Source organism: Paramormyrops kingsleyae, chromosome 24, assembly GCF_048594095.1.
Source record: "Paramormyrops kingsleyae isolate MSU_618 chromosome 24, PKINGS_0.4, whole genome shotgun sequence".
Classification (NCBI taxonomy): Eukaryota; Metazoa; Chordata; class Actinopteri; order Osteoglossiformes; family Mormyridae; genus Paramormyrops; species Paramormyrops kingsleyae.
The window spans coordinates 3,894,595-3,918,701 of NC_132820.1; the positions used below are offsets into that span (position 1 = coordinate 3,894,595).

Sequence of the window (24,107 nt, forward strand, 5' to 3'; positions counted from 1 at the left end):
GCATGCTGGCTGACCCTGCGCTGTGACCCCCCCAGCCCCAGGGGGCGCTGCATGCTGGCTGACCCTGCACTGTGACCCCAAGCTTGCTCTTATTTCTATATGTGGAACAATAAAGCACAGCCATAAATAAAATTCTATTCGTCTGAGAAGGTAAAACACAGTATGTTAAGGACTTTTTCAGAGTTAAAACTGCAGCCATTGGTATTGTTGGGAGTGATCAGGCATGTCTCTCCGCAGCTCCTAGGACGCTCCATCGACCTGAACCGCCTCATCACGCAGAGGATCTCAGCCGCCATGTACAAATCCCTGGACCAAGCCATCAGTCGCTTCGAGAGCGAGGACCTCACATCCATCGTGGTGCGGAGACCTTCCCGGCTGTGGTGTGATGGAGATCGTGTGGCCGACACTTTACTTTAATGATCCTTCTAGTCTGCAAAGCCTAGGAGATACGGCCTTCGGCCCGTACATTTTTGCTGCCTTTAAGCCCCTCCCCCTCAGTCCCTAACTCCGCCCACTGACCGCCTCCCACAGGAGCTGGAATGGTTGATAGAAGTGAACCGCCTAACTCACCGCCTGCTCTCCAAGCACATGACCCTGGACAGCTTCGACGCCATGTTCCGCGAGGCCAACCACAACGTCTCCGCCCCCTACGGCCGCATCACCCTGCACGTCTTCTGGGAGCTCAACTTCGACTTCCTCCCCAACTACTGCTACAACGGCTCCACCAACCGGTCAGTGTGTGCGCCCAAGTCTTCGTCCTTCTGGATCTTTCTGGCTCCTCCTCCCATACACTAGGGGCCACCTAGCATTTTTGGCGCTTAAAAATTACTACACAAAAAATCGGCAATAATGTTTATAAACAATCAAAGAATGTCACAAATATCATACATTGGATGATAGTACATAGCTGGAGCAACAGCTGAATAAAGGTCTGCAATCTCTAAAAACTGGAGGTGTTTCCACAATTTTGGCTACATTTTATTTTCCTGTTAACTTATATCATTATTTATTTATTATATTATTATTTGCTTTTGTTCTTATGCTACCTTTGTTATTTCTCTTTAGCTCACCGTTTTGTTACTATATCCGTAAAATATGATGTTCATTATTTCTGCTTGTACTTTTTATAACTTTAATCTTTTCATTCTTTTATATTTTATTGCATTTTATTTGTTTATTTCGCTTATCTGTTTTGTTCAGGTTTATTTAATCTCTTTATAATTTCATTGACCTGTGCGTGAGCTGCTTTCCTGCCATCGGTTTTATTTCAGTCGCATATGTGAAGCTCTTTGAGCTGCATTCTATGTATGAAATGATTATTATTATTATTATTATTTCAGATTTGTAAGGACGGCGATTCCTTTTACCCAGGAACCCCAGAGGGATAAACCAGCCAATGTTCAACCTTATTACCTGTATGGGTCCAAGGTGCGAATGTCTGATACACATCAAAACTTCCCAGAATTCCTCTGTCTTTATTTGCAGCTTTGCCCATTGTAGATGTTTCCCCATTCAGCATCATGTCATCTGAAACCTTGCACGCGTGTTCCTCAGAACTGATGAGTGTCCTGCCTCCGCAGCCCCTGAACATCGCCTACTCCCACATCTACAGCTCCTACCGGAACTTTGTGGGCCCGCCCCACTTCAAGACCGTCTGCCGTCTCCTTGGTTACCAGGGAATCGCCGTTGTGATGGAGGAGCTTCTCAAGATCGTCAAGAGCTTGGTATGAAGAAGCTGCGTGTTAGTCTGCGTTGTGCATCGCAGTCACGGCATGCTGCTCCCTGCCCAGATCGTCGGGGCTGTTTTGTTTTCCACCATCTCTGCATTCAAAATAGTCAACATCTAGTGAATGTTACATTTTTAAGTGAAGTATTGGAATTCCCTGGACGAGGAATATGTATGGTTTTGAGATCGGTCTGCCACAGACACGTTGTATGGGTGAAGTTATGAAACGGATCAAATTATGAGCCAAATCGCACCGAAATTGAAGCAGCGATGTTTGGTGGTTGCGCGTGAACCTGGTGATCCTGATTACTTTGAGACAAGTCACACGAAGTTGGGCTATTAATAAAGATGTTTTTGGATGGGTGGAGAGAGCTTTGCTGGGGGGTGGAGAGGGGGGTAGAGATTGTACAGATATTGAGGTGATGGATGTTTGTGGGGTAGGGGCGACAAGGCCGTCTGGGAAATACGTTGCTGTTGTTCCTGACGGAATCGAGTTTGTAACCTGTCGTCTGCAGTCGTCTCTGAGATGTAACCGTCTACGCAGGAACCCGTTGGCTGACCTTAGGTCCACATCTGAATGGGTTTGCAGATGCAGACATTTTCGAATTCACAACACAAGCAAACCTGCCTGGGTGTGTTTGGCTTATAAAACGGGGTGGGGGGGGGGCACACTGCTTATAATTATCCATTGTAATAACCCTCACAAAGCAGAACTGTGTTATTCCTCTTTCTGCTACCTAACTCTTTGTTAAGCACAGCCTTTACATACAGACTTAGGTAAGCAGGCCAGGTCATTACCCACCCCCAATTAGGTCTTGGGTGATGGGGGGTGTCCTATTTGTTATTCACCACAAATGAGGCTTTGCATTGTTTACCTTTCATGTGCTAAAAACCCACACACTTCAATCGGGCGACGCCCTCGTTTTTCTTGACTTCCTCGAGCGCAGGTTTAACGATCCTGGAACATGTTCGGGGTCTGAAATTCACAGCAGGGAGGTAATCATTCCTGAGGCAGCCTGCTGGCTCTCCGGATGAGTCCGCGGGCAGCGATCGGTCATCCCAGTCGATGGCCGTGTTCACGTTCCTGCGATAAAATAAATACCAAAAGCAACATCTAATTAATCACGAGTGAAAGTTCTCAGTGTAAGAAAGAGCCAAGGTTATAAACCGCGCAACCTGTTTTTGTTAAACGGGCTCAGACTTGCTTTTATTACCTGCGGTGTCGCTCGGGTATTGTTAACAGAAAGGTAGTTTACGGCTTGGCCACATTGTAAACTAGACGTGCTTTTGAAGCTGTCGTCCTACAGGTAGATATCTGTGAAACGTCGGCGTTATCCGTTATCCAGCTTCCAGCAAGTGATTCACACGAAAGCTTTGGCCTGACACTGTGCCGAATGTGTTTATTCTAGTTGCCATGACAGGTGCTATTTATTCAAAGACATTGCTTGGCTTATCTCCATCTGCAGGTTGAGTCTGGGTCATTAACACACATTTCTCCAGTGTAGAGTGATGGCTTGCCTTCTCTGTCTCCTTAATCTTTGCACGTAGACCTAAATATTAGGTGTCCACTGGATGTATGGGGAGAATCATCGGTCTGGGTGAGGACCATATAAAACTAATCTTGTTGACTTTTGTAGCACTGCAGCTATCTGTGTTTCTCTGAAGGGTTGTGTTGTTTTTGATCGCAGCGATTTCACAGGTGCTACAGGCACCATTTTGGTGCTTGTGGTTGCCCGATTTTTTTTGAGTATAACCCTGACAGGGAAAACAGCATTTGCCCTGTTCTTCCTTCTTTGGAAAGACCTCGCCAAACAGGTTGAAAGGGTAAGAATGGATGGCATGAGAGTGGAAGCCAGGAAGCGGAAGCTTCTGGCCAGGATGTGCCAGGGATTCGGAGTCATTCCTTGTCCATCCTGTTTTTCAGCTACAGGGCACCATTCTGCAGTATGTGAAGACTCTCATAGAGGTCATGCCAAAGATCTGCCGGCTTCCGCGGCACGAATATGGTTCTCCAGGTGAGGTCACTGGCTGGTGATTGAAGATGATTCCCTTTAATCATCTCCTGAGCTGTGCAATATTGATCTTCACCCTTGGTGGCTCTAGCTACATGGTTCTAGCAGAGAGGTCAAGACGTGCCAGAACATGTTTGTTTTCATCTAAGATTCTCGTGGGGTGGGGTGGGGTGGGGTGGGGCAGTGTATCACTCAGCGGGCTAAGCCTCTGGGCCTGTGGTCAGAGGGTCACCAGTTTGAGCCCAGCCTCAGCGTAATAGTCACATGTCTGTGAGCCCTTGACCAATGACCTTAACCCCCAGCTCCATGGGTACTGCTGCAGGTGGCTGCCCTTCCTGTCAAGCTTAGTGTCAACTACATATGTGTCTGTGTGTCACGGAGAGCGAGATGGGGTAGGAAAAACAAAGATTTCCCCACAGGGATCAATAAAGTGTTATTATTATTATTATTATTATTATTATTATTATTATTATTATTATTATAAGCTGTGTTTAAGTCTGTTGTGCCACTTTAAATCACAGTTAGAATGGAGTGACCCGTCCATCGAGGGGGGCCGATCGCTCCGCCCCACCTTCACACGTTGCATCACTTTCGCAGGAATCCTGGAGTTCTTCCACCATCAGCTGAAGGACATCATCGAGTACGCCGAGCTGAAGACCGACGTCTTCCAGAGTCTGCGGGAGGTCGGCAACGCCATACTTTTCTGCCTGCTGGTCGAGCAAGCGCTGGTGAGGCTGACCGCGCCGTTTCACACGCCACGCTGCACCTCCCGTTCGATCACAGGGCTCAGGCGAGAGGCACTCGCTGGCGGGTGCTATGTTTGGACAAGACGTTACCATCTCTGGTGCCGCACCGTCTCTGGTTCTGGCCTCTCGTTCCTCCACTTCTCACGTAATTCTCCTAATAAATGAGGCACCAGCATTTGAACCAATTGAACAACAGTGGAGTGTATATTTCAAGGGCAGCGTGTGGCTCAGTGGGCCTCTGTGTGCCTGTAATCACAAGGTCGTCGGTTCAAACCCAGCCTCAGCACGTCTGTGGGTCCTTGAGCAAGACCCTCAACCCCCAGCTCCCTGGGTGCCGCTACGGGTGGCTGCCCTTCGCGGACAGCTTACTCTACAAAGAGCAAGTTGAGGGAGGCGTAAAAACAATTTCCCCACGGGGATCAATAAAGTATCTATTATTATTATTATTATTATTCCATTCCCTACTGCACATCCTACAGTACGTTGAGAGCCAGAAATTCCGCAGCTTGATATATGAATGCCCAGGGTATCAGGGCACGCCCGTCCGCTTCTGCTGTCTGCAGTTGTCCTATAGCCTGTGTCTTGAGACCCTGTCTGTGATGACATTTGGTCAGCTTATGCCAGTTTAGTAACCACACCCAGAGACCTTTCGTCCCAATACGCACAGCTTCTCTTTTTACTATAAATAACCTTCCTGTGAAAATACCTGCTCTCTACAATGTTGAACACAATTGTTAATTCGAAATGCTTTAATTTTGGTTACATCTCCAAGTAGAAAATACCCAGTGGTCACTGCAGTTGAGTAAATTATATTAAACAGTTAAAACACATCTCAGCTGAAATGTTGGACTCAAAAGATAGAGCTCGGAGCCGCCTCGGTCAGGCCACAGTGTGGTCTCAGTGTGGTCTCAGTGAAGTCTCAGGACACGGTGAGGTCTAAGTGAAGTCTAAGTAAAATCTCAGTCAAGTCTCAGTGAGGTCTCAGTAAGGGCACAGTGAAGTATAATTGAAGTCTAGTGAAGTCTCAGTGAGGTCTCAGTAAGGGCACAGTGAAGTATAATTGAAGTCTAGTGAAGTCTAAGTGAAATTTTAGTTAGGTGTCTGTGAAGCCTCAGTAAGGACACCGTGAAGTCTAAGTGAAGTCTAGTGAACTATAAGTGAAGTCTCAGTGAGGTCTCAGTATGGTCTCATGTGATCTCAGTGAGGTTTCGGTAAGGACACGGTGAAGTCTAAGAGAGGTCTCAGTGTGATGTCAGTGTGGCCACAGTAACTTGTCATGTGATATCATTGAGGCCCCAATCTGGTCTTGGTGAAGTTTCAGTGAGGTTCAGGTGAGGCTTTGCTTTCACTCGGTCGTGTCCCAAAGGTGGGATTTCATTTCTCTGTCATAATGGGACTGTTTTCATGTAATGAATCTCATTGTTATCTGTAACACACAGGTAATCAGGGGCCTGGAGTGTCTATTTGTGTTTCTGTGTTTGTCTGAATGTGTGTGTGTGTGTGTGTGTGCGTGTGTGTGAATGCAGGCGTGCGTCAGTGTTTTGATACTGTACGTGTGCCCAGGGTGGGTTGGCTGTAATCAGATCGTGCTTCTTCTTGAAACACTACCTTTCTCTCATTACATGCTGGCAAATACTGCAGGTGGTAAGAGATTAGCCATTTCCATGATAGCAAAAAGAAAAAAAAAGCTAACGATTCAGTTATGAGCACACCGGTTTCAGTTCCTGTTGTGTCACCTGTTCTGTTCATCATTTAAACTGCCATGGAATGTGTAACTTAGTTTCACAGCTTTTACCTGAGGGGAACAGGATGCCATTTATAAGCAGGAAAAGTATCTGGTCAAATTGTAACCCAGAATCACACATAAACAGCAAACAAAAAGAAAACACAAATTGGACAAAAGTAAGATTTGGCTTAACTCCCATGGTTTCCATGGCAACAAGTGTTTTCTTTGTGTGGGCATTTGTTACGTTTTGTGTGGAAGCATTTATGCTTTTTTATGTCTCTCACAGTGGTAATCTGTTTACTTTGGTATTTTGTGAATTTCCTCTACACATTTTGTTTTGCTTGTTCGTTTGCATGGTGGTTCTTCATTTTGTTTACTTCTGATAGAGACTTCCCTTCGTGTTCGGATGAACTTCCAGTGAACTTATTAACCCAGAACTCAGCCTGTCGATTCATTCGTCAAACACTCCCCCCTACATGTCCGCCTGCTGGTCAAATGAGGCACATCTGATAGTGAACGTTGGCTTTAACACGTCGCATTACACCGCTGCCATGTTTAATGGGGCATATTGGCAGATATTTTTGCATTTTGGGCATATTTTTAATGGGCTTGTAGCACTGATTGCAAAATGAAGCAGGATGTGCTAAGGGGTGGGGCCACATGAGGCTGAAAGCTGATTGGCCCCCAAAATGCCTCCTCTCCTGTCATTCACCGATTCGAAACATATCATTGGCTGATGATAAGGATGGCCGTTACTATGTCGCCTACCTTAAAAAAAATCCTAGAATTGCCGATTAGATGTGCTTTCTCCCAAATCGGTCGTTCCCAGCTGTGCCTCTGTCTCCAATTCACGGACCAACTTTCATTTGCCCTCCATGCAGTAATTCCTCCCTGCAAACTTCACAGATGGCAGAGTTTCCGTTTGCCATTTGAAACGAGAATCACTAGCCTCAGACTCGCTAATTAACCTTTAGCATCCTTTATTTTAAACGCTACTATGGTTCGTCGCTACCTGTAATAAAAACAGCCCGGCGGTTTTTAAACTTTCACCTGATGACTGGAAATAGTTATTGTTTTGTAGGATAATACTGTCCTTTATTGTAATTCTCCATGCGTAATGATCTCTGAGAATGGGCGGCAGCTGGCCTGGACTGTAGCAATCTGTGCTCTTTCAGTTATAGTAACATTTTGATGTTTAACAAATTTTAAAAGATTACGCTAAAAGAGCATTTTTGCAAACTCACATTCAGTCGTTGCCTGGCATTCTGATCACCTATTTGTGTGAGTTAGCGTAATGGGATTTGTAAAGCATGACTGAAAAACGAAAAAAAAATAATGTAATATATAAATGAAAAATACAACTGAAATGAATATATTTGCAGAGGGAATAACTGAAAATACAGTCATGTGAAGTAGATCAGTGTTGTCTGCTGAGTAATTTTGCTTTTATTTATATATGGTGGTAGCTTTTTGTGTCTGTGTGTTTTGTGTCATCACCTTTAGGTTTCTTCCGAAAACACTAACTGAAACGAGGTACAGATGGGTGCTCAGGGCCAGCGATGCCGCTGTTTGGACAGGCCTGTGTGGGCGGAGCTTAAGCAGTGACTGGCAGCCATTTTAACGTGTGTGTGTGTCGGTTTTAAGTGCACAGACTGGCGTGATTTCATCGCACGTGCACCCGTGCATTAACGCTCGCATTCTCGTCCCTCGTTACACATCAGTTTTTCGTCATTTCACAGCTGCGGCCTGAAGAGTGGTTTTTTTTCTCCTTTATAATTTGTGTGTGAGCTGTCCTTAGTATATTAATGTACTTAGATATAGGTTCATGTTGATCAAGTCTGTGTTTGAATCCAGTCCCAGGAAGAAGTCTGCGATTTGCTTCATGCTGCCCCCTTTCAAAACATCCTTCCTAGAGTTTACATTAAAGGTATTTATTCCTTATCTTATCTTACCTTACTTTACCTCACCTTCTCACATAAAACATGGAGCACCAGAAAAACAACACCAACAATTGTTGTTATTATTATTGTTGTTTTTATTATTGTTGCTTGGGTGGTGCACTGGTTAGCCTCACACCTGTGGGACATGGGTTCAAATCTCTGCCATTGTTCTGTGTGTGGAGTTTGCATGTTCTCCCAATGTCATCGTGAGGTTTCCTTTGGGTAACCACGGTTCCCCCTCCCCACCACAGTCCAAAAACATGCTGAGCTTAATTGCAGTTGCCAAATTGCCTGTGTGAGTGTGCCCTGCAATGGGTTGGCACCCCATCCTGGGTTGTTCCCTGCCTTGTGCCCATAGGTTCCAGACTCCCTGCAACCCTAAATCGGCTAAGCGGTTGCAGAGAATGGATAAATGGGTATTATTGTTGCTGCTGTTATCAAATGTGTAATAAAGTATGTCTTGGAGATTTGTGTACTGTTCAGGGTTCACTGTTCTGTCATCATTATTTTGTGCAGAGGGGGAGCGTCTCGATGTGCGGATGAAGAGGCTGGAGGCAAAATATGCCCCCCTGCATCTGGTACCCCTGATAGAAAGATTAGGGACACCGCAGGTGAGGTCGGTCTTTCCCGACGTTCCCCTTTTTTTTCCTCTACGCCCATCTCTCTCGTTCTCGCAACGGCTCTCGGGTTCACGACGGCTCGGCCTTCCGCGGGTTTCATGGCGCGGTGAGCGTGTGCGTGCCAGGAAACGGACAGCGGAGTAGCGAGTGTGAGCCGGGGAGCTGGGGGCTGCGTCGCTAGATCCGGGCGTTTCTCTGGGAAAGCCGGAGAACTGGTTTGTTGGGAAAGGCTGTGGGGATGATGGCATGCACATTTTCCCAGTGCAGAAGCATTAGAGGCAATAAAAAAAAACAGGTTTGACTGGAAGTAAATTGCATAGCAGCTGTGAGGGGGCTGGTTAGTTACTGAAGGCCCGTGCAGCGTGATTACTTTGTACCGTAAGATAACTGACGCTGAACCCTGACTAGTCGTACTGTTTCCATTAACCTAGATTTTGTGCATTTTGCACAGATGCAGACTGGAAAGCCATTAATGGAAACACTCAAGTTTCGTAAAAATATCGCAAAAAAGTTTTTATGTCCCTTTCATATGACTTTTATAGTTTAAAAAGAAGTTATTTACAAAATTGCAATGGAAATTAAATTTGCGAATTGGTCGATATGTGGAACATGATCATTAGTTCTTCGAGAGCTTTCGCTTACAGAAAGCCTGTTCCATGTTGAAGTATGAGACACGCATAGTAATCCCATACTTGTTTTCATTGGTCATTTGGCATACTGGGAATTTTCCCAGTGGACCAATGCATATGTGGACTGGTAAAATGTATCATGTGGTACCCCAAGGTCCAGTCTAGGGCCCATTTTTATTGTCAAGCCAGCCCTGATCTCACGGGATGATAAATGGCAAGTATGATTCACTTGACATCTGCTACAAGAAACACAACTTGTTCACAATTTTACTTAATCACAGTTTCACTATGTTGCCTATAATTTGAACAAAACTGAATCTATCGCTTTTAAATGTGTGAAATCTGATGCTTTCAGCTGCTGAATGAAGAGGTCTTGCTAAGGTTTTCCACCCCAGAGCTGCAGATGGACCTTTTGAGAAAAGGTTTTTTTTTTTAGCCTGACCTTTCTTCACAGAGTCCTCAAGCCCTCCCTGCCTAGAGTAGCTTGCCCTCTTTTTCTCACTGTCTGGGGGGGGGGCGTTGGCACATGGGTCCCCTTAACATGTATTTTCAGCTGCCAGACTCTTATACTAACAGCTTGCTTTCAAAGGTCCTCCTGTATTGTGTAGAGCATAGCCAGAAATTCTGGGCCCCCTGTCACCTTGTCTCCCTCCAACCCCACAGGGGAATTTGCCAAGTAGATGTGTAATATTTCCCAAGTGTATACATAACTGGTAACCAACTGGAAGAGTGAAATTGATTTGAATCTGCATCAAGTGATCGATCATCCACCATAGATCCAGCTGGTTATTTGTGTATCTTTAAAAAAAATTTGCATGCTTGATGGAATTTAGCCCCCAGGGGACATTATAATTCTTCCTATATAGGGCCCCTGATAAGTTCTGGACCCCCTGAATCTGCCAGGGTATACATGAATCTGTAATGGTACTCATGTCCCTCTGACGCCCCTGGTATTGTGTTCACAGCTTCATAACCTTGGTGCCATAAAATAGCTGCTATTCGCAGTCATCGGTAATGACCCACTTTCCCCCTGCGTCCGGCTACAGCAAATCTCCATCGCCCGTGAGGGGGACCTGCTGACCAAAGAGCGGCTGTGCTGCGGCCTCTCCATGTTCGAGGTGATCCTGACCCGCGTGCGCAGCTACCTTCAGGACGCCGTGTGGCGCGGCCCCCCCCCCACCAACGGCGTCATGCACGTGGACGAGTGCGTGGAGTTCCACCGCCTCTGGAGCGCCATGCAGTTCGTCTACTGCATCCCCGTGGGAACCCATGAGTTCACGGCGGAGTAAGTACCCCTTCGCTACTACCCGGGGGCCGAGGCATCAGAAGTCTGTTTATTGTAAAATGCCTCTGAGATTTAAGACTCATTTATATTTCTGCGTCGAGGCTACGCCGTGACCTACAGAAATGGCCAACGCTGTTGCAAGCATTTATACTTGTGCGCTGGTGTGTTTGTGTCACTCAGCAATTATCCCGCTAAAACACCATGTGATACATAGTTTTTGGATGTTGTATTTATTGTCTTCCCACCCTGCGATTTATACAAACAGTTGTTGAATCATGCAATTGAAACAAACAAACAAACAAACAAAAACAAACATTTAACAAAGTATCTGTTAGTGGAATTCTGGTTACATTTGTGCTGCTACATACTTACCGCAGACAAATTTGGCCGCTACAAAGTCACTCTTTATGCATTTTCCCTTATAAAGTTAGTGCCTGTACTACTTTTTACTTTCATAGTCTCATAAAGTACGAATAAACTTAATGGGGGTAAGTGAAATCGGCGCTGGCATCCTGAGTGTTTTGTAGATCTGTTGCTATGATACCTGGGGGGGTGGTATTTAATGCTAGATATAAATAGCACTTCAGTTTCAATTAGCGATATAAGCACACCTGGGAAGTACGCTTTCTTCGCTCCCATTAAAAAAAAAATTAATTAATACTACAAGCAGACCAATCACAGTTCTTGTGGTCTGCTTCACTGCGACGTGTAGCTACTTTTCTGGGGAGGAGCGCGTCGGGCTGTGGCGTGGGTCCACAGCGATGTCGTACTTACAGCAGCGATTCGACGCAGAACCATAAATCGGCCTTAAGACTGAGAGCAGGCTTTCGGTCTTCTGATTGGTCTTCTGCAGACGACCAATCAGATCAAAAGATCACTGGATTTATATTCGTTGCCTGACCCCCCTGCTGCGCTCTCTCGTCCGTCTGAGCAGGCAGTGCTTCGGGGACGGCCTGAACTGGGCCGGCTGCTCCATCGTGGCGCTGCTCGGACAGCAGCGGCGCTTCGACCTCTTTGACTTCTGCTACCACTTGCTGAAGGTGCAGAGGCAGGACGGCAAGGACGAGATCATCAAGAACGTGGTGCGTTTGTATATATGTACACAGGCTCACTGCACACTATCAGCACACACAGTACAGCACTGGACAAAAGTTTGGACACACTTACCCATAGAAAGCTTTATTTGTACGCTTCTCTTTATTTTAGAATAATTTTACTCATCAAAACTATAAAATAACATATATGGAATTGTGCAAAAACAATAATAATTTGTTGAGGGCAGCTCTGTGGGTTGGGACTCAGAAGGTTGCTGGTTCAAATCCCATTGTCAGCAGAGTGATCCCATCATGGAAACCATGAGTGAGGCCCTTAACCCCAATTGCTCCAGGGACTGACTGACCCTACTGTCTCCTCTACGCCGTTTCATGTCCTGAAAGAGGTCCCACATATAAGCTGAGCTCTCATTGGCTGCTTTTCCATCACTCTCTGGTCAAACTCCTCCAAAACCATCTCTAACTGTGTTTAGGTCAGGCGGCCAGGTCATGTATTCAGGCAACGCAACACTATCACTCTCTTTTGTAGGAGGTTTGGCGTGTCCAAACCTTTGACTCAGATTTGTCTCAGATTGCTTTTGTACATTGTTAACTAACCACGGCGCGACATACAGGCAAGGAGTGACAATAAAAGCAGGGATTCACAATTTAAGAACTGCAAGAATACAGGACAGTGCAGAACAAGGGGGGCTGGACTTAGCACTGTATATTCATAGTGCAGGAATGTGTAATCAGTGGTTCCTAACAAACAGTGTGGCGACTGTTTGTGTAGAGCACTGTCACTCAGGCACTGTCTGCCAGACACCCTCACGCTACAATGCATGAATGAATCACGGTACTTTTCTAAACGGGAGTGGTGATGAATCAGTGTTCAGGCGTCTGTTAAAACCTGTTCCTTCAGCCAGCATACATGGGAGGTGTACATCTCTCGCCCGAAATGGAACAAAAGCTGAATCACCAAGTCTTCTTTATGAAGAAGACAAAGCACAGATATCTCTTGTTTTGGAACCATTCACTAAGGATTGAAGAGCACATTTCCACAGCTCAGCCCGCAGGATATGTTTTTGAAAGTATTTCTGTGGAGCTAATCAGTTTTGGAAATTTAACGAAAGTTCTTGGTTGGATTACATGAGGACTGAGTGATAGTTGGGACCCAATACTGAGACTTGATGACGAAATATGAGTCTAGTTCACTGGTTCCAGTGCCGTGAACTGACAGCTGCAAATAGCTGCTGGTGCTCAGGCACCTTTACTGCCTGTTGCGGTCTCAGCTCAAAACCAGTTAAAAATTGACTTAGTGAGTTTTGGAAACGTTGCTCTTCAGTTGTACAATATAAAACATAAAAAGAGTGGTTCAATAAAATAAATATGGACAACAGGGTAAATATATAATTATGGTGGCACTAAAACGTCGTTCTCCCCCTTCCAGCCCTTAAAGAAGATGGCAGACCGCATCAGGAAATACCAAATCCTGAACAACGAGATATTCGCCATACTGAATAAGTACATGAAGTCCGTGGAGACAGACAGCAGCACCGTGGAGCATATTCGATGCTTCCAGCCTCCCATACACCAATCCCTGGCCACCACCTGCTGAGGCGGCTCTCGTGGAGGAATGAACATCCTTCAGCGACATGATGGGATGGATTCCAGGCGCTCCATCCATCCCTGTCTGAGGTGGAACATCTCATGGACGTGGCAGCCATTGGCCATGGGACGAGTGACTGGAGCGACCAAGTCGTCTGTTACCCCCCCCCCCCCGGCTCTCCATGGGGTCGTGTTTAATGATCCGTAGCTCCATATTTCAGTTTCACATCCTTCACCTTACTCGTCCTGGTTCATAAAACGTGCCATTCTTTGGACATTGAAAAATAATCAGCCCCTAAAGCCGTCCTTGGTTTCGGTTAGTGCGTTAGCATAAGGGGTGGTTCGCAGCCATTTCATAAAAATATGAAAATTACCTAGCTAGTCAATTTCCACGTAATTTTGGAAGCATTTCCCGAAGTCTGAATGCAGCAGGGAGAGGAGAGGCAGACAGGTAGAGGAGACAGTAGCCGAACTCTGTTTAAAATGGGAAATAAGCACAGGAACTGTGAAAGTATTGGTGAAGAGTTCATTTGCCATTTTGTAAAGCGCTTGTGATTACTTCCATATTGTAAGTGCACCCAGTTCTATGCTGTACGTGACATGCAGGGGTCACAGGATGCAGGTGCCTGGGGGGAAAATCACGACCTCTGCTTTTCTCTTTAGTGTCTTCAGTGTAAATTCACCTTGACGTGTGACGACGTGATGTGACCGTGCAACAAAGCAGATTGCTCTTGGTTCAGGCGAATTCCTAAGGGCTTTTGTTTCTAAGGGGTATATTTGATTTTCCGTATTATTTACTATATATGCTCTGAGTAATTCGCCCAGGCATCCTTAAATGAAAGGCCTGCAAAACTCAGTATTTTACCCGACTAGCATTGTCTCATTCCTGCTGCATTTTGTTTTTTCTATATTTCAATAAATATCATCTCCGAGACACTACATTGAAAGGTTAATTTTTACAATTCTGGCTTACACACAACTGTCTCTATAGCTCAGCAGTGTTTAAAACAAAATATATTAATTTATGAAGTCAACTGAATTTTTTAAAAATGTTTTTTGATAACCATTCTAAATGCATGCTGTTGTGGAAGTCTTGTCTGTAAATTGTGTATCCAGTCCGTTCCTTACTTATGCTTTCTGTGTCTTTTGAAGTTGTTTCGGGGTGAATTGATGAATAAATAATGCTTCATAGTACCATGAATGGTTGAAGGAATTATTTATAGAAATTAAGCTGAGTTACTTTCTGTGGTCGGTGCAAATCGCCAACCCGATGAAGTTGTAATGTTGTAGAAGTGACTTCGGTGTAAGAAGCTCCCGAGAAAATTGTGTAGTTATGGTGAAAGTCTATGAACCAGGACTCACTAGCTATTTGACGTCATGGCGGCTTTTCCAACAGCTCTTTCGGTCAATGTGACGTCTGGCCGTGCGACCAGGAATCGGGGAATGAAGGTCGGGAAGTCCAAAACATGGGATTTATTGGGGAAAACGGGCTACAAGGACACGACACGGTACAAATCTGGGTAAACTGACTTGGATGCAGACTGAAATACACAGGATTAAACAGGCAAAACAAGAAACAGCTGGTTACAAGCGGGACTGGACACGAGGTTAATGAGGGGGCGTGGCACACAGGAGGATCGTACGAGCAGCTCCTAACAGCCAACATGTGCAGTGTCAGTATAAAACAATAGCTTTCAGTTACTGCGTAACCATATCAATATTTGCCCACCCCATCCATTCATGTTTCCTTTCTGTTTCAGGCCCTGCAGGGAGCCTGGACTCAAATCTGCCCGTAATTATCTTTCAAATCATGTAGCTACATCAATTTGATATATTTTACATAAAGACAGCGGAGTAAGCATCAAACCAAGCTTTGTTCTGCATATTTTCTGCATTTTGCATTTTCTCAGATTTTATTTCCTAAATGTGAAACATCTTATTCTTCAGCTAAATATGTGGAAGAAATTATTCTAAATTATTTGCTAATTATAATTAAGTTTCTGGTACATTTAATGCTTATATGCAGAAAAATGGTTTACATTAAGGAGTAAGTTTTAAGAGGCTTTGTAAATGTTTTGTTTTGTTAGTTTACAAAAGAGAATAAGCCTATAGCATTATTATGACATATGTGTACATCAGCTGTAACTGTTAGACTAATAATCTGGTGTATCAGATATCAGGTTTAGTTCATTATAAAGTTTCTTTTCTTAGGTTGTTTACACCGTTATAGTTAACGGGACAAGAAAGATGAACAATAAAGCACTATGCAGCCATCATCCCGCATTACAGGACGCGTCACATTTTTCTCTGAAACTGGTTGAGCTGAAAACTGGGATGTGACAAGGCAAGAAAGGACAGGCTTTCGGTCGTAACGCGCCAGGCCTCACCAAGTTACCATTATCTGTCTGCACAAATACAGGCTTTCAAGTCTATACAAGCTGACAAAGACTGAAAAGAGCAGCTCAAATACAGCATTGGAAGAAATTAAGAGACAAAGGCAAAAAAGTTTTGTTTCACTCATTTCTCACTATGGGTGTGCATCTGTGAATAATATATATATTTCTTTTGCAAACTCCAGCCTGGCTCTTCCCTGCTTCTCATTAATGAAGGGCTTCTTCCTTGCTTTATGGGACTTCAGTCCTGCTTCTGATATGAACTGTCCTAGCAGTGCAATTCACACCTGCACTTAATGTTTCCCATTCCTTTTGAAGGTCACTTGATGTGATCTTATGATTCATGACAAACTGTCGGGTAAGTTGACAGTCATCTCTGGCATTATTAAGTTGCTTCTGCCCTCTACCTGGCTGGTTTCTGCTTCACCTTGTTCTTGTTTACTTCTGACTTAGAAACGTTGAGCCTGGAATCAGCCTGACGCTCAGTGTAGCCTCTGCCAGCAGGACCAGGATTAAACCAGGATTTTAAAATGCAGGTTAAAAAATAATAATATGGAGTGGCTTCTTATTTTTTCAAGAGCTGTACATGTTTTCTTAAGAGACTCCTTTGTATGTTTGCAACAATTAATTACTTTTTACAAATTGCATATAATGTACACAGAAGTAGCGGAGATTCACGTGCCTTTCGTCTCTAGGGCAGGGAAATCTGCAAACTGACTGGCCCTCCAGGGCCGGAATCCGGCAATCCTGTCCCGGGGCTTCACAGTCTCCGGTCTGCTGACCGCTACTGGTTTGTGGCCAGTATTTCACCGAGCCGGGGAAGGCTAAAGTTAAGAAATCGCCGTAGGCTCGACCTACAGATCCCAGTCCGGGTCCGCGAACACGTGGGAGCCTCCAAGGTGCGGGGGTGCGCGAATTTTATTACATATTTGAGTGTATGAGGTCACCGCGGGCAGCCAATCAGAGCGCGGTGGGGCGTGGCTGGGCGGGGCGTGGCGGCACGTCAGGTGCGCTTCACCTGAACGGGGCCGGACTCTTATTTATCTCCTTCTGCTTCTCTGTTCTTGGCTATGGGGCACACTGGAGACGCGGCTGGGATTACGTTGAAGACCCAAGAGGAAAACGCTCTGTTCTTTACCCGCAACGCCAGTATATCCAGGGGGATTTTTTGCTAAAGCAGATCATCGGTCAATTTTTTGCAGCCTTTCTTTCTTGTATTATTATGCATGCTAGATAACTTTCGTATCTATAAAAGACGAACAGGGAAGATGTTTCAGGGTGTTTATATGTCAAATGATTCTTGCAGTAACGGTGAGTTGTTGGATCCGTTCTAGTTTGTTTTTATGTTTTAAATCTTAATGACCAGCTTTTTGGTCTATGATTTAAGGTTATGAGGACTGTGAGAACTTAAATTTAGAGAAGCTAATAGTCGGAGATTTTAAAAAAGATATACTGGCTTCATAATCACCCTTTAGCGAGAATCTTAAGGATCGATTGTGAATGTTTATTTATGTTTATTTCGCTTTAAATTGTGGCGGTCAGGCTTCGAACGGATTTAAATGGTTTCGTGAGTAGTGCTGAAGAATGAATTAGTCTGAGGTATCGTAGTCTGGACACATTTGCTACAACATTTGACAACATTTGCCATAATGTTTAAAAACCCAAGGCCACTTGACCGGTCATGCCCTGCGTTTTGTTCTCTTTATGTTTACCAACTTCCACACTCGGTTTCCAAAAACTAGTTTTTCGCGTGCTGATCTCCTGAGGTGGGTAGTCCTCCCTCAGGAAATACGAGCCCTTTGGTCAGAACAGCACATTATATTGACAGGGTAAATACTGCAGCCCAGTTCCGCTACGAGACAGTAGACATGTACGCAGGGTTGCCAGTTTTGGGCAGGTGGTTGGTGCGAGATTTTCAATTCGCGAAAAGTCTGCACACGCATTTACATGGATGTAACAGTTTTATTACTTTGCAAATAGTTTGTAGGTTTTGAAAACTTCCCCAACGCTTTCGATGTGGCTAATTTTAGGTTTGTAATGGAATAATATAGATTTGCCGTAAGATTCCTTGCATGAGTCTGAGAGTCTGAAAGCGTGAGTTCCACGCCAGATGCGTGAGATCTGGCAACCCCGTGTATAGAGAATTGAAAGGTATCGGTATTTATATATGTATAATTTCAGGTAGCTCACCTATAAGTAAAAGTCACTAGCAGTGTGAGAGGCGGTAACAACACCCCTTGTACAGGTGGAGATATTAAAATTTAGAGAATTATATCTCTAAATATTTACTATTTCTTAAGGTCCAAAGTGCAGTTTACCAAACTGGATTCAACAACATGAATTAAAAACTGGCTAGTTTTGAGTTTCTATGAAAAACATTCTTCGTCTAATCTTATTATATTGATATGCAATTTTATAACTAGAATCCCACATTTTTATATTGTATCATATAAAATTTATATGGGTTAAAATAATTCTTGTTTGTGTAATGAATGCGAGACCAGGTGTGTAAACAAAACTTTGGCCATGAAGCACTGCTTCACTTTTCTGGCAGCTGTGTTTCCTGATTTACGCGTAGGGGAATTTTGGCTGTACTCGTACAGCAGATGCACAAACTGAAACGGCACCTGTTTGTCAAGTGGTTCCAGACTGAGTCTGCACTCGAGGTTGTCGCGAGTGATGAGCGGATACCTCAGAGATGGTGTAGTCTAACTTCTGCTGGTGCTTGATGTAAGAGACACTGTGTAGTTTTTAACACTTGACCATTGCTGTTGACTGGGTGTTGTCCAATAAGATTATTTGCAGCTTAAGTCAGTAGTGTCTGCCTTGGTTGTAATGATTTGACAGTATATCACATATTTTTGTGCAATTTAATGGGAAATTTTCCCAGGAGTCAATTATTTAATAGACAACGCTGTATGACATTATTTTGCTGAAGGTGTCGATGTCAAATTAAAGGGTGAAATTTTATATTTTGTTTTCACTGTTCTTCCAGACACGTTTCTGCGGATGCTGTGCTCGTCCCGCTCTGTTGTCTGTAGTGTCGGCAAGGAGATGCTCCCTAATGACACCCTTGGTGACAGAAACAATGTCACTGACATGGAAGTTCATACTCCGGTGGATAAATGGAACAACTACGAATTCTGGATTGGCTTGTCCCTGGCTGTGATGTCGGCCTTCCTCATTGGAGGAAGTGTCATTCTGAAGAAGAAAGCCCTCCTCCGATTATTAGGAAAAGGAGAACCTAGAGCAGGTGTGTGTGTGTATGTGTGTGTGTGTGTGAGAGAGAGAGATTATCTAGGGCAGGGCTCATAGATGTAAGGTACAGTACTGTGCAAAAGTCTTGGTCAGATAATTAAAGCAATATGTCTGGCTAGTAAGTGTATTTTCTCAAAAAAAAAAAAATATATATATATATATATACACAATTTCAAATGGAAATATATGTTAAGGTAAGAGTAACAATGAAAAATAGACAAGGATCTCTTCCATTATTCAAAAAAGTTACTAGTTAAAAAAAAAGAGTGGTTAGATACTGCTTCAGTTCCTATACCCCCCCCCCTCCTCCTCGGGGGCACCTCAGCCATTCTATGTATTTGTTACATTTCACCACCATCTCAATTAATTGAATTTGATAAAAAAAAAAATCAAAAATCAATATCTCATTGACTAGTTATATGCAGTATGCCAGTGACTGAGTAAAAAAATCTGTGGGTGTATTGCATCATTGCTGCAAATACTGGGGTGAATTTAGGAGAGGCTTTTAAATTTGAAAGCTAACAATATCATAGTTTTACACCAACATGAAGATCATTTCATCATTTTTTGACCGTCTAAGACTTTTCCTCAGTACTGTACGTGAGATATTTTCCATGCCGTGGCACACATTCATTTGTGATTCAGCCAGTGAGGTCGTGATATCTAAATGAGGAACATTTTCCCATATTGTAACTGTTCCTGATATTTCATGCAAATGTATCTCTTAAGTTTTTTTTTCGCTGGGCAATTCCATGCAAAGTTCTCTTTGATGGCATATCCGTAACACTAGATTTGCCCAGCTATAAAGATAGTGGTACTTTATTTTATCATCTAGTGCCAAGACTAACCTGTAAACTGATGCTTATCCACTGGAATATACCTTTCTAAAGAAAATGGCCGCAGATTGTGTTTATTCAGGAGGCATCTAGATTGCCGAGTGAGGTGATTATGGCTCTGATCGTGTTGCTTTGTCCAGGCGACGGTGGTCATGGGTATTTGAAGGACTGGTTGTGGTGGGGAGGCCTCCTTACCAGTAAGTTTCACCAGTCACACCATTCCAAACACTACAGGAAAATACTGTCGGTGTATTATGAGTTCTTGCTCATGGTCATTATATAATTTGTTGTTCTTCTTCTCCAGTGGGTGCAGGAGAGGCTGTGAATTTCGCCGCCTACATGTTCGCCCCTGCTACTGTGGTGACGCCTCTTGGGGCCCTAAGTGTGCTAATCAGGTAACCGCACCCAGCTCCCTGCTCACGCAGTCCGCAAGTACCCCATTGGCGCAACTGACAAACCGCGTTTATTACGCCTTTAACGCTTCACGTATTCATCAAGTACCGTTCGGTATGTCATTTTCGGTTCGGTGCACACAGTGAAACGAATGAATACAAAGTCAAAATATCGACCCATCGTAAAGAAAGGAGCGTCTGTATTGGCTTACAAGGCCAAACTCGATACTAGAGAACAGATGGTATAGTTCATTATGGTTCTTTTATTATAGTTTATTTCTTTTACATAATTGTTTTTGCAATGTGCAAATAAACATCTCTTAAGTTTTGTTATTAAGACATGCTGTTAGACATATTGCCTTTATATTGCAACGGTTCCCAGTTTGTGTTTTGAAGTTTTAATAAAAAGTAATTGAAAAACAAGTTTTATCTGTTTTATCTGCTGGACTGAAATTGCACCGAACCATGAGCCACAAACTGGGGTTTGTGCCGAAGTGTGAGTTTCGTGTACCGTTAAACTCCTACGATTTACCTATATGGGCACACCATATACCACCAATTCCTCTGAAGAACAGGGGCCAAACTTTTGGTTCTCTTGTAGTCAGGAGTGGGCCCTTCTGATGTTGAGTAAGTTGTGATTTGGGAAGCTTTCAAACGATGGCGCCCAGTGCAGTGTGGGGTGCCCAGTGCAGTGTGGGGCGCCCAGTGCAGTGTGGGACGGGGCTGTGGCTCTGCAGCCCATTGTTGATATCGGCTGTGGCTGCTTTTAACAGTGCGCTGCTGTCCTCCTACCTGCTGGGGGAGTCACTGAACCTTCTTGGAAAACTGGGCTGCATCCTCAGTCTGCTGGGAAGCACCATAATGGTGATTCATGCTCCAGAAGAAGAAGAAGTCACTACTCTGCAGCAGATGGCTCAGAAACTCCTTGATCCTGGTAGATAAAATATGCTGTGTATATATGTGTGTCTGTCTGTGTGTCCAAGTACACTATATGGGCAAATGTATTGGGACACCTGGTCATTACATCTACAGGAACTTTTATAACATCCCATAGGCATCAATATGGAGTTGACCCCCCCATTTGCAGCTATAACAGCTGCCACTCTCCTGGGGAGGCTTTCTACAAGGTTTTGGAGTGTGTCTGTGGGAATTTTTGCTCATTCATCCAGATGAATGATGCCTATGGATTTAGAATGGGATGTCATAGACGTTCCTGTAAGTGTGATGACCTGATGTTCCAATACCTTTGTCCATAGAGTGTATGTACACGTTGACCTGTATTTTCCATTCCGTCAGAAAATGGCTGAGTATGACGAAGTATTGTGAATAAGACTAGTCAGTCGTTCAAAGATAAGATTTGTGAGTTATGTGAATTTCATGACTGCAACGTACTCCTTTAGCAAACAATAAACTGGCAGACCTTAGCATCCTCCACAGGATGGAATTTCTCATTACATCTGAAAATCACAACCGTTATGTTCTCATATATTCAACTTCCCGCGTGATTCAGAGTACTTCTGAAGACCTTGGTTTTGCCTCAGTGAGTAGACCATTGATGTTATCCATTTAGTGATTCTTTCCTTGAATTATTTAAAACAGTTGAGTTAGACCCAGTACTTGGACTTCGAGTTTGTGAACTGGGAGCTGAATATAGATCCAGGAGAAGGTACTTCAGATAATCAGCTGCATGACCATTGGAAAGCCGATGACATTCCCTTCAGCTCTACACCCTCAAGCATCTCAGCAGACTTGGGTCATCTTTGGTGAATTTATGTAGCTGAAATAAGGTCAATACCTGCACTGTAAAATTAAAATAACGTAACATGGAATTGGTTAAAAGCTATAAAACAATTACATGTAGGATTATTACTAAGCACATTGTATGTCTAATAAATTATAAAAATACTGCGAAATATTAGACTTCTCTGCTTGTCCAAATGTCAGATATTAAATATCGTGTCATATGCAGCTTTTTGATGAATAATGTCACAACCAAATAACTGCGTATTTATGCATATTTCCCATAACAAGGAAATAAGGGAGGTGTGCTTACTGTGGTGCATGTTGACCTTTAGCAGGTCTTCCACTAAGAACCTTCCTAATCTCGTTGCTGGTTCTCCACAGGTTTCCTGGTCTACGCCAGCATCCTACTGGTGGCCTGTCTGATCCTGATCTTCTACTTTTCTCCACGGGTTGGTCAGACCAACATCTTGGTGTACATTGGTATCTGTTCCTTGCTTGGCGCCTTCACGGTCTCCTCCGTCAAAGGCTTGGGCATTGCCATCCGTACCACCTTCTCCGACCCTACTGTCTTGCGTCACCCGCTCACTTGGGTTCTCCTGTGTTCGCTGGTGGTCTCCATCATCACGCAGGTCAACTTCCTGAACAAGTCCCTGGACATTTTCAACACGCTGCTGGTCTACCCCATCTACTATGTGTTCTTCACCACCGTGGTCCTGACCACCTCCGTCATTCTCTTTAAGGAATGGGGCGCCATGTCTGGCGTTGACGTGGTGGGGACCATCTGCGGATTCCTTGTCATAGTTCTAGGAGTGGGCATGTTGCATATCCTGCGGAATGTGAACGTTACGCTGAGCAGTCTGAGAAGCAGTATCCGTGTGCAGCGAGGTGAGGCGCAGAAGGACATAGTGGAGGACAAACGTGTCCTCATAGAAAACATAGACTTTTTGTCTCCTGTAAAGGACGATGCACCGCGAGTCTTTATCATCAGCTGAGCGGCATTTGATGAACCATGAAGCTGTTTTAATGTAAATATGTGAGCTTCGCTCTTTACTCTAGCTTAGCGTCCTGCTACTGCTGATGGCTTTTGCCAGTGAAGCATGACAGCATTCGTAGCGCTGCTTCATCGTGATAGATGCAACCCCCGCAGCCAAAGGTATTTCCATTATTCTGGTGTCTAGTGAATGTATTTAGGTAATTTGTTTGTCTGTTGTTTATAGACATGTTAGGGGTTTTCCTACCAAATCTGGCAAACTAATTGCCTCTTCTCAGACTGAGATCTGATTAGTTTGTACTGGTTTTTGCGCTAACTTGACGTTCGCTGTGGATATGCTGGCTAGTTCTTTCTGCCAGTAAATTTAAGACTTTTTAATTTGTACAGATTTTCGTAAGGAAACTTTTATTTGAGAATACCACAGGTGTGTCTTCTTTGACTAAATATATGTCCATTTAATTGTTTATGATACTAATGTTCATTGTATGCTTATGTATGTTATGTACTGTCAAAGAACACTAGATTTATATGTTTTCTTCCTGACTTTTAATATGTAGCACTATATATTTTATGGAGGACAAAATATTTTTAAGGAATGGATTTTACACATAGCAAATCTATTTTTATTCTTTCAGGTTTCATCTACCTGAAATGCACAATTATGTCGCTAATTGCAGCATATGAATTCAGAAATAGTATTTTTTTTATCTTGGATAATGGCATCTCTTCATTGATAATGGCATTTCTTTAAAGTTATTTGTAGGGTTTTTCCAATTTGCAGACAATCACAAAAACATTTGTTTTGTAGATGTCTTAAAGACATAATTCTTGTCATTTGGGAGTATATACGTAAAATCTGTTTAACAACTTGCAAAGTTAAATGAGATGAGGGCTCAAACTGTGGATGTTTATATTTTTAACTGAATGTATCTAAATGAGAGCCCAGTGGATCTTTTGAATACTTTGTATGCGTTTTTATTAATTTTCTGGAAACAATATATCTTGTCTCCCCTTTGAATTGTGCAAAATTTAACAGATTTAGATGTTATGTTTGTGTAACACATTTCCGGAATATTCCTGCTCCATTGTGGTCTGGGATTCATTGATACGGTCATTATTTTATTTGCCTATAAAACCAATTTCATTTTGATGATAGTGATTTATTTATTCT

The 24,107-nt window shown here is 43.6% G+C and overlaps 2 protein-coding genes across 3 annotated transcripts in view; both read left to right on the forward strand.

Annotated features, from left to right (window-relative positions):
- Nucleotides 1-14,524, forward strand: part of LOC111850722 (cytoplasmic FMR1-interacting protein 2) — a 32,483-nt gene extending 17,959 nt beyond the window's left edge. Inside the window, exons 20-30 of one of the 2 annotated variants that reach the window (XM_023824933.2) lie at nucleotides 238-357; nucleotides 532-731; nucleotides 1,341-1,428; nucleotides 1,581-1,724; nucleotides 3,651-3,741; nucleotides 4,336-4,466; nucleotides 8,065-8,137; nucleotides 8,667-8,761; nucleotides 10,446-10,684; nucleotides 11,619-11,766; nucleotides 13,166-14,524. In XM_023824933.2, coding sequence (XP_023680701.1) covers nucleotides 238-357; nucleotides 532-731; nucleotides 1,341-1,428; nucleotides 1,581-1,724; nucleotides 3,651-3,741; nucleotides 4,336-4,466; nucleotides 8,065-8,137; nucleotides 8,667-8,761; nucleotides 10,446-10,684; nucleotides 11,619-11,766; nucleotides 13,166-13,333 — 1,497 coding nt within the window. In that variant the 3' untranslated portion in view covers nucleotides 13,334-14,524. Of the gene's footprint in view, nucleotides 1-237; nucleotides 358-531; nucleotides 732-1,340; nucleotides 1,429-1,580; nucleotides 1,725-3,650; nucleotides 3,742-4,335; nucleotides 4,469-8,063; nucleotides 8,138-8,666; nucleotides 8,762-10,445; nucleotides 10,685-11,618; nucleotides 11,767-13,165 lie in introns of both variants that reach the window. The other variant, XM_023824925.2, reaches the window with a different exon arrangement.
- Nucleotides 14,525-16,724: 2,200 nt separating this feature from the next.
- Nucleotides 16,725-24,086, forward strand: nipal4 (NIPA like domain containing 4). The gene is made up of 6 exons (XM_023825114.2): nucleotides 16,725-17,027; nucleotides 18,712-18,969; nucleotides 19,951-20,007; nucleotides 20,115-20,205; nucleotides 20,976-21,136; nucleotides 22,327-24,086. The coding sequence occupies exons 1-6, from the start codon at nucleotides 16,943-16,945 to the stop codon at nucleotides 22,935-22,937; spliced, it is 1,263 nt and encodes a 420-aa protein (XP_023680882.1). The 5' UTR covers nucleotides 16,725-16,942; the 3' UTR covers nucleotides 22,938-24,086.
- Nucleotides 24,087-24,107: the final 21 nt, after the last annotated feature.